This window comes from Oncorhynchus gorbuscha, linkage group LG08 (assembly GCF_021184085.1).
Source record: "Oncorhynchus gorbuscha isolate QuinsamMale2020 ecotype Even-year linkage group LG08, OgorEven_v1.0, whole genome shotgun sequence".
Lineage (NCBI taxonomy): Eukaryota > Metazoa > Chordata > Actinopteri > Salmoniformes > Salmonidae > Oncorhynchus > Oncorhynchus gorbuscha.
In genome coordinates, this window is record NC_060180.1 from 16,102,392 (window position 1) to 16,114,795 (window position 12,404).

Genomic DNA, 12,404 nt, shown 5'->3' on the forward strand with positions numbered 1-12,404 from the left:
GGTCGACCCATCAGGAAGTCCAGTATGCAGTTGCAGAGGGAGGGGTTTAGTCCCAGGATCCCTAGCTTGGTGATGAGCTTGGAGTGGACTATGTTGTTGAACGCTGAGCTGTAAATATTAACATTATTCTCATAGTTATTTCCCATCTTGTCCAGGTGGGAGAGGGCAGTGCACTTGAGATTGCATCATCTGTGGATCTGATGGGACAGTATGCAAATTGGAGTGGGTCTAGGGTGTCTGGGAGGATAGTGTTGATGTGTGTCGTGACCAGCAGGTTTCCTTGGAGCTCTTGTGAACAGGGACAGTGGTGGTCAGCTTGAAACATGTTGGCATTACATGTTGGCATCTACTTTCAACACCATAAGCTGTCCATTTCCGATGTATTCAACACCATAAGCTGTCCATTTCCGATGTATTCAACACCATAAGCTGTCCATTTCCGATGTATTCAATACCATAAGCTGTCCATTTCCGATGTATTCAATACCAGAAGTTGTCCATTTCCGATGTATTCAATACCATAAGCTGTCCATTTCCGATGTATTCAACACCATAAGTTGTCCATTTCCGATGTATTCAACACCATAAGCTGTCCATTTCCGATGTATTCAACACCATAAGCTGTCCATTTCCGATGTATTCAACACCATAAGCTGTCCATTTCCGATGTATTCAACACCATAAGTTGTCCATTTCCGATGTATTCAACACCATAAGCTGTCCATTTCCGATGTATTCAACACCATAAGCTGTCCATTTCCGATGTATTTCCGATGTGTTGTTTTAGAACCCCAATCAATGTAAGTTACTCAAATTTAGCTTATTGTGAGGTCAATGACTCTGATAAATACATCCTGGTCAAGAAACATATTGTTTTTAATCAAATCAATTCTAGTAGTAGCAAGCTATCAAAGTTGACCTCTGGTCCTCCTTCTCAACTTTATGCTCTCCTTTTCAAACTGTTCAGAACATAGTCTATAGGCTAGTCTGTGCGCAACATCAAAAATGTATTTTCGGATGAAGCCTTTGACTCGCCTCCTGAACTGCCACTGTAGGTCTACACAACACAGCATTGGTTAGGCAGCACACAAAAAGGTTTTTGATCAGCAAGAGCAGAGCAGGCCGGGGCTCGGGGTTGGAATATCCATTGCAGTGTGTAATGCAAACTAGTTTTATTTACACCATCCGAGCAGATATATTAAAAATGTAACTTTGCTCTGTGCTTCTAGGAGTATGCACTTCGTAGCCTATAGCCTATAGGCTATGGATCATTTGACTGAGACCACACTAAATGACCTATAGGCGCACTTGATATTGCAGACCCAGCGGAGAATCAGAGATGAGTCACAGCATTGGGCACACGATATACAGTATAGCCTAATAAGCAACTAATTATAAAACAGTGAGAAATATTGACAGTTAATCAATTACAAATTACTAGATTTAAAAAACTAGATTTTAAACCCTCTCCTTAACTGAAATTGAAAAAGCATGACCCTCCCCCATTTTCCTCCAAGTAACCATTCTGTACATTTTTATCCATCCCTTAACACAACAAAAACTAGACTATGGTGCCTCCTCCAATGAGATGCGCAGTCGGCCTATGGCAGTATTTCGGCTACAAGCAAACCGATGTCATCCACATGCAAGTGTTGTGCAGAAATTACCTCAGATTTGTGGTGACCACATTAAAATATATCATCAACAAGCTGTTTTCGCCCACAGGACTGGCTCTGACTGGATGTTTTTTGTTTGTCACACCATTGTCTAGACACTGTTGTGCACGAAAAGCCCATGAAAGGCCATTTCTCAGGTACTGTATCTGGCGCGCCTGGCACCTACGATCCTACCACGCTCAAAGTCGCTAGGTCACTCGTTTTGCCCATTCTAACATTCAATCGAACAGTAACTGAATGCCTAGATTCCTGTCTGCCTGCTTTACATAGCAAGTCACGTGACTCACTGTCTGTAGGAGTGAACGATTTTCATGAAAGGGGTGGTGTACCTAATAAACTGGCTGATGAGTATATTTGGATGATAATGTTAATAATCCTATATATTATCATGTGTAGCCTATAACAATGTTGGAAAAGATTAGCACAGTATGTATGCATTAATATGATCGTATTTCACTTTAGAAGTGATGCCAACTGGCTTGACAGTTGTTTTAACCATGTCTGATGGAATTACCAGGTTTTTCGCCAAGTGTTTAAATATTGCTATTTCTAATCATAATTGCAATATCTGTCTCCAAAGCAAAATCGCAATTAGATGTCATCCACACAATATTTAATGACCCACGTGCGGGTTATACATTTGAGTAATTTAGCAGATGCTCTTATCTAGAGTTACAATTAAGGTTAAGTGTATTTTTTATTTCACTGAGTCGGCTCTGGGATTTAAACCTGTGACCTTTCGGTTACTGGCCCAATGCTCTTAACACTAGTGTGTGTATTTTTTCATCACACTTGTATAGATGAACTGATTGCTTTTATGTATATTTGCAATTTTCTGCAGTTCGATCAGTTTGTGCATTTTAAGATGAGAGGATCATTTTTTATGAGCATGGCCGTATTCCTATTACATCATGAGATGGATGAATGGAATATGAATGACAGTAACATCGATAGGTTTAGGCTAGACATGATATTATAATTTTCCCTGTACCCATCATGAGGTTGCTACAGCCTAGCCTATGATTGACAACTTACAGCGTAGGTGCACAGGTCAAGATCATTTTTATTAATCAAGGTGACAGACAGGGACATTCAATACCGCCGAACACAGTTCACTTTCATAGCAGCCACATTAAAACAGCATGATCCCTTTGCTCATTGTACAGTATACATAATTCCATGTCACAACGATCTACACTCTCTCCTCCTCTCACCTTTTCCCTTTGCTTGTGGACTTAAGTGCAGAACACATCAGCTATCTGTTGAGTAGGTGAAAAAAACGGATCCTTTCATTGGGTTGACAACATGTCAGTTCATGCTGCAAGTGCTCTGATAGGTTGGAGGACGTCCTCCAGAAGTTGTCATAATTACTGTGTAAGTCTACTGTATGTAAGTGGGTGAGAACCATGAGCCTCCTAGGTTTTCTATTTACCCAGAGGAGGACAGAACAGAGGAGGACAGCTGTCCTCCGGCTACACGATAGTGCTACCCTACTGAGTGCTGCTGAGGATACTGTAGATCTTCATTGCAAAACAGTGTGTTTTAATCAATTATTTGGTGAAGTGAATATATTTAGTATAGTTTTATTTAAAAAGCATAACTTTTTTAATGTTTTACTATTTTTATTTTTATGAAATTCAATAAGGAGGATGGTCCTCCCCTTCCTCCTCTGAGGAGCCTCCACATAAGTCTATACATTTTAATTTATTTCTTCTTTCTTCCATTCTCAACTACTGAAATGGGCTCCTGGGTGGCGCAGCGGTCTAAGGCACTGCTTCTCAGTGCAAGAGGCGACACTACAGTCCCTGGTTTTGAACCCAGGCTGAATCACATCCGGCCGTGATTGGGAGTCTCATACTGCGGCGCACAATTGGCCCAGTGTCGTCCGGGTTTGGCCGGGATAGGCCATCATTGTAAATAAGACTTTGTTCTTAACTGACTTACCTAAATAAAGGTTACACACAAATAATAGTTAAGTTGAACTTCCTTTACCTGTGATGACAATGGTACAACATCACCATCTTGTGGTCATAAACTAGTCTTACAATCAAATTAGCTTCTGACTGAGGTAGGTCTGAAATGAGCTCTAACGCTTCCCTTCTCAGGTTACTTGGTCAGGAAAATATCTTGGCCTTACCCATCACCATTGAATGGTAAAACTCTTGACAATGGGAGAGATAAAGCTGCCAGCCACCCTCTTTGGATTGTAGTCTGGGCTGTGTTCCAGGAGATGGGTAGAGTAGAGGGGAGTGATGAAAGGAGATGCTGGTGAAGCCCAATAGAGCCGTGTTCAGTACTCAGTGCTCAGGGACAAGTGGGCCTCGCTGTCACCCCTTGACTTGTGAAACTCTTGACAGGGAGAGGGGTCAGCTGTCAGTCACCCTGAGCTGTAAATGGGCCACCCTTTTTTGAGTGCAGTCTGGGCTGTGTTCCAGGAGATGGGTAGAGTAGACCGGAGTGATGAAAGGAGAGCCTAGTGAAGCCCAATAGATCTGTGCTCAGTGCTCAGTGCTCATTGACAAGTGGGCCTCACTGCCCCTGCTAAACATGTCCTTTTTCTGGGAAACAGGGCAGACAGACAGACAGTTGTACCAACTGGCAGAGTTGGTTCCATTGACAACACCTTCCAGACAACACCTTCTACATGTGAGACTGTGGAGAAGACCACAAACAGAGTCATCATCATAAACATAATTGCCCTCCAGTAAGGATGTCTGTGATTGGAGCTCATCACTAGGGCCCAGATGTTTCCTGGTAATGGCACATAGTCCAGGAAAAATTCCAGTATGGGTTAATGTGGCTGGACAGGTGTGATATTTGCAATCGCTGTGAAGCTGCTGTACTTGCTCTCTCCCCTTTCACATGGAAAAGTATGAACCAGTCCACAGTCACAGTGATTGTTTTGGCATGCATCTGAGGCTGAAGGTGTTGACCCAGTAACCCTTTATCCTCATGCCTCTATCCATCCTGATCCTCTCGGTCACACTACTGAGCTGATAAGGCCCACGGGATTAAACAGTAACCAGAGAGAACACTGGGAGTGACAGGCCTAGCCATTTGGTTCCAGAGGAGTCATCTCATGTGACTTCTGTCCCCCTCCGTCTCTGGTGAAATGTGAACAGACAGGGGAGAGAGAGGTTCTGTGTTGTGATAGAGGTCAGGACTCAGGACATTAAACAGGTCTGGAGTACTGCAGGTGTTTTTTCTACCTGTTAGTTAATTGATCAATGCCAATGATTGGCCAGAGATCCCACCATCTGTCCCATGTTTTAATCAGTGTAGAATTAAAATAAGTCAAAAATAAGTACTACCTCAAAGTTAACATGTCCTTGTTTTCTGTCCCTGCAGGTACGAAGCAGAGAACGCTTTCTTCTCCATCCTCAATCTACCTGACTTCAACATCATTGACACACTGGGGGTTGGTGGCTTCGGCCGCGTAGAGCTGGTAGGAACCACAATTGCCATATGTCGGCCTCCGGACCTAATAGCAAGCTATTGCTTAATGAACACTGCCGTGAATAGCATTGTGTAGCCAAAATGTTGAGTAAGCTGTCATTTGAATTTACTCTGCCAGTTGTCCACTTCAATGGTTCATGTGCAAAACATGAGACAAAATATCCACAGAAAAGTATTGTTAAACTGACTTTTTAAAATGCTGGTACTGCCGTTGCAATTTCCATCACCTGGCACATGCGCAAAACCATGTAAACACCTGCACTAGTGCGGTTAATATGCATGCATCGTCTGAATGTATTTACATGATGTGCACCTGCCTCATATTATGAACAAACAAACCATGAGAGCCATGCACAGAGACCTGTATGTTGAAGTTGGTTTAATAATACTGTCTTACAGATATTTTGACTATAATTTCCAACGGCATAAGGGCGAACTCAGCAGACAGTTAATTCAACTTTCTGACTGGTAAAGGGACTGTTCAGTCTTCCGGAATCTAGCGACAAATGTAGGAAGTCCACACTAAGCTGCAACTTACGTTGAATTGCATTGATGTCTCATTGAACTGTTGCCTACAGCTAACAGTGCTCTCCTCTCTCCTGTGTCAACAGGTCCAGCTGAAGAGTGATGAGTTGAAGACTTTTGCCATGAAGATCCTGAAGAAGCGTCACATCGTGGACACGCGGCAGCAGGAGCATATCCGCTCTGAGAAACTCATCATGCAGGAGGCCCATTCTGACTTCATTGTCAGGTAGAAACACTCATGCAACACCTGTCCACAGACACTTTTAATTCACAGTGAAACTGCAGAGGACTCACCCTCCCCTCACTACTGTCTTGATATCTTTGTGCTCTGTGTTTCAAATTCAGACTGTACAGGACTTTTAAGGACAGTAAGTATCTCTACATGCTGATGGAGGCTTGTCTGGGAGGAGAGCTGTGGACCATTCTTAGAGACCGGTGAGTGTTATACTTTGACCGAACCACCGTTGTGCGCATGTTGCTTTTGTCTATCCCCACCATACTCATTCATGACACACAGGTTAAAATACCAAAACCAACTGTGGATCAACTATATTAATTTGGGGACAGATCAAAACACACATGAAACATTCATGGACATTTATCTAGCTTGCTGTTGCTAGCTAATTTGTCCTGGGAGATAAACTTTGTTTTGTTATTTTACCTGAAATGCATATGGTCCTATTTTTGCGGTGTCTTTGTAGAATTTTGACCCGTTTTGAGTCATACAAAATCATGTGTTCTCTACTCCGACAATTAATCCACAGGTAAAAGGGGAAACCTAGTTAGTTTATTTTTGTTAGTTAGTTCTTTTGATTTTCTCTACCCGTTCATCTTTCAATCACCCACATGGGTAAGTATGCTCGTGAAAAGAGTTTTGAGAGGTGGGACTTGCAGCGTGTCAAGCTTCTAAAGTAAAACCAAGTTTTAGTTTAGCGCCTGGCTACGCAGACTCCCGTTGACCTCCGCGACCAGTTTGAATGAAATGAAACATTTATTTTGCAACGCTCGCGCACGCAAAGTGACATAGTCAGCGTGTCAGGCCAATATTTCAACTCATTTCATTGTGCCTCGCATGTGTTTCAGTGAGTAAGTGGAAGAGCTGGTCAATGTGGGCTTGTTTGAAATATTATGGTTATTTTAGTGATTATTGTCACTTCCTTCTCCAGGGGTTCGTTTGAGGACTCTACCACTAGGTTCTACACAGCTTGTGTGGTGGAAGCATTTGCCTACCTGCATTCCAAAGGCATCATCTACAGAGACCTCAAACCAGAGAACCTTATACTCGACCACAGGGGCTACGCCAAGCTAGTAAGGGACACACGTTGTGGTTTCAAAGCTTGATGACCTAAACCTCTAACCCTTTGAACTATGAACGCTGCAGGTTGCAACTAAGAATGTATTTTCCCATGTTCTTTGCTTAGGTGGACTTTGGCTTTGCCAAGAAGATAGGGTTTGGGAAGAAAACGTGGACGTTCTGCGGAACACCAGAATACGTGGCACCAGAGATCATTCTGAACAAAGGCCATGACATCTCAGCCGACTACTGGTCTCTAGGAATCCTCATGTTTGAGCTCCTCACCGGCAGGTATACAGACAAACAAACCTGATAATTGCTCTTAAATGAAAGTGTAAGGCTAAATGTCAATTTAGATTGGGAGAAATGTTATCGTCTACTTCTACCCCGGTCTTCCAGCCCTCCCTTCTCTGGCCCTGATCCCATGAAGACCTATAACATCATCCTGAGGGGCATTGACATGATCGAGTTTCCAAAGAAGATCACCAAAAACGCTGCCAACTTAATAAAAAAACTATGCAGGTGAGTCGCACCCTCAACAATTACTGTTTAAATGCTCAATGTAATCAAAAAACGTGATTGTCCTGTATTTGATATATATTTCCACACTACGAGGTTGGAATACTACTGTGAATTTGTAAAAAGTATGATAATGCCCTGTTAGTGTAAGATTTGTTTGAAAAGACTACCTGAAGTTTCTGTTTTGGTGGGTCGGAGTTTTGGCCTTACATGGCGACATCAACATACAGTGAATGAGTTCATAGACCAATAAGAAAGAGAGTTTTGAACCTCTCTGCCAGTAAGAGCTCATTTTCAGTTCTCCTGTCCCCACTCAGACCACTCCCAGACAGTCCTAGCAAAATTCTTTCCTGAAAAAAATCCTCTTTGCCAAGAAGTTATTTTTGTAACCTTTTGACTATTTTAATTGAAAACAGTCACACTAATGTAATTTATTGTCACCCAGAAATGATTTGATATTGAGATAAAAATGGCTGCATTGGACCTTTAATATAATTTGGTTTTAAGTAGAGAATTTAACCATGATGTGTCCATGTTAGGGACAATCCTTCAGAAAGACTGGGAAACTTGAAAAATGGTGTTAAAGACATCCAAAAACACAAGTAAGTTCATGGTTATGGAGCCATATTATTCTACTCATCTTTCCACATTTTGATGTTTACAACAACAGTTTCTATACATTTCCAGATGGTTCGAGGGCTTTAACGGGGAAGGTCTACGGAAGGGAACTCTGACACCCCCTATCATCCCTAATGTAAGTCACAAACAAAGATCTCAGCAGCAAGCTGCTTTCATAAGAAGTTTAAGTGGTTCAATTCTCTGTCTGTCTTTGTCTGTCAATCAGGTGACATCATCGACGGACACAAGTAACTTTGACAGCTTCCCAGAGGACAATGAAGACCCTCCCCCAGATGACAACTCTGGCTGGGACAACGATTTTTAAACGTCACCCCCCCACCCCCAATACCAAATTATCTTCTGTCATTGGCCTGGGGGCCTACTTCCTGATGTTGTGTCATTCTAAAGACTGTGGTAAATAGGAAGAGGAGAGGAAGAGGACCACAACCGCTGTGGGTCACCGATATGCCTTCGCTATACGTGGCTCTGGGACTAGAATTTAATGAACTTAGCATATCCTCAGTGTTCGCTCTCTCACACAGACACACACACACACACACACACACACACACACACACACACACACACACACACACACACACACACACACACACACACACACACACACACACACACACACACACACACACACACACACACACACACACACACACACACACACACACACACACAGACAGACAGACAGACAGACAGACAGACAGACAGACAGACAGACAGACAGACAGACAGACAGACAGACAGACAGACAGACAGACAGACAGACAGACAGACAGACAGACAGACAGACAGACAGACAGACAGACAGACAGACAGACAGACAGACAGACAGACAGACAGAGAGAGAGAGAGAGAGAGAGAGAAGTCCTAGAGCTGAAACAATGCCTTTTCCTTTAGCAGAGTGCGCGTGTTAGACTGAGTGTGTGTACAATATATGTAAGAGTGTAAGGACACTATAAGGAACGATAAAAAAAGTTAAATATATAGGGTGGAAGATGAGTTTTCTGTTGCGGCCACAGACCTGCACTGCTCCTACAGACACAAACAGACAGGCTGGGTCCATGTTTGGAAGGCTTCCCCTCTGCACCCTGTTTTCTCTCCAAGACGTCTATTACTATAGCTGGTTCCTGAGGTTTGGCTCAGCAGTACCTAGTACCTACAGTATCTGGTACCTGGACCTCCTCAATAGGGATACAGGATCTTAACACTGAGTCTGACAAGCCAAACAGGTACCAAGTGCTCATGACGAACCAGAATGTTACTGTTTGTCCTTAATATTACTTTTAGAACCACAGAGTATATGTACATATCATTTGAAGTTACATTCTCACACATGCACATAGGCTGCTACACTCATCTACTTTACTCATGTACACTGTATGCAGCAGCTAGTTAGCTTTAAAAGAAAAGCAACCTTTTTGTTCTGTGCTTCTGATGGAAAAATTATGACCTTTCAGATGTCCTGCTTACAGATGTAATCAGTCACACATATTCATCCCTCATTTCTGGAAAGCGATTTGTTATTATGCTGTTATTAACAAACTTCATCAACAACAACAACAGTGAAGAACCTCGGACCATCTTTCATTTCACAGGCATTGAGCGATCAGATAATAAAGATTTATTTTGAAAGTCTACTCAATGCTCTTAGCTAAACATCAACCTTACATATTGCAAATGTCTGACATTCACATCCTATGAGTTGCTATTTCATCATGTAGTTGCTAACCAATCAATATAAATACCATCCCTTTAAATAGGTAAGTCCCATTTTCACGCCACAGTAGTTTAATTTACCAGTTCTAATGGAATTTGAATGCCTTCAGTGCTGCCCTTTCTACAGTATTGTAAATACAGGTGCTGAATTAAATTTGAATGGATGAAATGTTATGAGCACTGGTTATTGTTACTGTGTATTGATATTAAAGTGCTTGATTACTTTGTAATGCACTTGCTTTCTTTCTCTAGAGAATTTTGTTGGTTTGTAAACTTAAGTGACAGTCTGTTTAATATTTGACACTTGTGTTGATTCCCCGTGTTTAGTTCAAGTCATACAAGTCAATGTCAACTCCAGAGGACAATGATACATACATAAAAAGAACAGTCAGCAACCGAATACTATTCATTCCTTGTTGTCATAAGTATGAAGTGTGCATCAGTCATATTTTGTAGTAAAACAGTTGGTGGACTGAACAACCAACATGGTTATGTTTTAAGAGTAACGCTAATCATTCATTCATCATTTTCTCTACACTTGTGGTTCAGTACCTGACTGTCCAACCCCAGTAATCATTCATCATTTTCTCTACACTTGTGGTTCAGTACCTGACTGTCCAACCCCAGTAATTCCCCATTCATCATCAGTAGAACAACTCAAGTGCCTTAAATCAATGGCATCCCAATTAACATCATGTCATAATTTCAATACTGCATGAACAGTAAGCGACTCATAACATTACATCTGTTGTCACACTGTCTCCTAGATGGCTGCTTTCCATATATATATATATATATTTTTTACAATCAAATAAAAAACACTGTAGACAACAACTGAAAGTCTGTATAAAACAGTATTTTGCACCGTTTCACCCTTTACAAAAATATAGATTTAAGGGATATGTAGCCTAACCTGAGTGCACATGGTATGGAAACTAAGTAGAAACACTGACTGCATTATGTGTACACTCTCCTTTGGACATGATAGTGGGTCGTTGCACCTGAAGACTGAGACCTGGGCCCTTATCCACAAAGCCTCTCAGAGTAGGAGTGCTAATCTAGGATCAGTTTCTCATTTAGATCATAATGAATAAGACTATATAGACAGGTTGGGACCTAATCCTAGATCCGATTTCTACTCTGAGACGCTTGTGGATAATGGGCACAGAAACTCACATGTCAATGTGATGGATAAACCACCACTTAGAATGACCGCTTCTATCAGATAAAGAGATGGCAAAGATGATTAGCAGTTTTCGGCACAGCTGGTTTGTTAAATTTGAGAGGGAATGCTTAGCGCTGTCAATCTTTTTATTTTATTTAAAAAAGTGCTATGTTTGCAAAGGCCCAAGAGATGATATAATCGGAATTTTGCTTCAATCTTCACTCATGTACAAGCATCTGCAACCCAAGCCACAAATAATCCAGATCATATGGCACAGACAAGAACACGTAGCCTAGGTCTGCATTACTTATTTTAAACACTCTTGTTACCATGATGCAGGGACCAATAGAAACGATTGCAAACATTTCAGTTTCTTGTGCACCACTTTGTCATTCACAATTTGACAGACCCTTACTGCTTTAATTTCCAGTGATTTGTGTATCCCCAACCATTACAATCCGAGTTGCCTGATGTATTTTCCTTGTGTTTTTGTTATGTTTCTACCGCAAATGCATTTTCAGAGGGCCACGGTGTACACCCTTTAAAAAGTCAATACAACATACTTTTCATACTTTTCTTCATGTGGCCAATCTAAAGTTAAATTAACATTTTCTATTTAAAACACCAAGTCAATAATATAGAGAAGGAAACATCCACAACCACAAGAGTGTGCAAAAGGTTAGCATCTTCCTGTTCACCCCAAAGTAGCCTGACTCAAATGAAAGCAACTTGTAGGCTTTGACAGGAGGACCTTATAAGCTTTTCAGAGATGTTTTATCTAGTTCGTAAGTATTCAGATGCCAGTAATCAGACCCATCGATAGTGTATTCACAGAGTTGGAATTGACTCACGAGACAGGCCTAACAGTGTGTCACCTCTGTGTGATCACTTGGACCTATCAAAGGGGTTCTTGTTCATTCACGTTGGTTTACACGTTGGTTAAAAGCTAAAGCATCAAACCAAACCACCAGACATACTTTAGCGCCAATTCGTGTTCGTGTTCAGGTAGGCAATATTTGTATGTCGACATTGCTTCTTCATTGTCTATACAGTTATAAACCACCAGATGGGGACCAAGTGACAAACTATTTATGTAGCCTACAAGAGAAGCAAGCATAATTCTCTACGGCTTCGCTTTCTCATCCCGTACAGCAACTGTTTTGGTGCCTTTTCTGGATATATTGTACAATTTTTGAGACTATTTGTGTGGGAGTGAGCTACAGGCCATGGGAAGAGCAGAGAGTCACTCTGTCCGATTTGGTGGCCTATTTTAGCCTGTGTCCTTCCCAAGCGCAACCTGATCGCAAGCATGAAAGATCAGAGTTGCCTTTTATCTCAATGTGCCAGTCAGCCCTGAAAGACCTCTCCACGGAAGCCCATTAATTCAGTAAACTTTCGCACCCCTTAATGGTTTGCA

At 41.7% G+C, this 12,404-nt stretch overlaps 1 protein-coding gene across 2 annotated transcripts in view; it reads left to right on the forward strand.

Annotated features, from left to right (window-relative positions):
- LOC124041256 (cGMP-dependent protein kinase 1-like) overlaps positions 1 to 8,739 on the forward strand; it is a 143,576-nt gene extending 134,837 nt beyond the window's left edge. For both annotated transcript variants that reach the window (XM_046358632.1, XM_046358630.1), the window contains exons 10-18: positions 5,025 to 5,121; positions 5,744 to 5,883; positions 6,003 to 6,092; positions 6,824 to 6,965; positions 7,079 to 7,242; positions 7,351 to 7,473; positions 8,010 to 8,072; positions 8,158 to 8,224; positions 8,315 to 8,739. In XM_046358632.1, coding sequence (XP_046214588.1) covers positions 5,025 to 5,121; positions 5,744 to 5,883; positions 6,003 to 6,092; positions 6,824 to 6,965; positions 7,079 to 7,242; positions 7,351 to 7,473; positions 8,010 to 8,072; positions 8,158 to 8,224; positions 8,315 to 8,413 — 985 coding nt within the window. In that variant the 3' untranslated portion in view covers positions 8,414 to 8,739. The remainder of the gene's footprint in view (positions 1 to 5,024; positions 5,122 to 5,743; positions 5,884 to 6,002; positions 6,093 to 6,823; positions 6,966 to 7,078; positions 7,243 to 7,350; positions 7,474 to 8,009; positions 8,073 to 8,157; positions 8,225 to 8,314) is intronic.
- Positions 8,740 to 12,404: the final 3,665 nt, after the last annotated feature.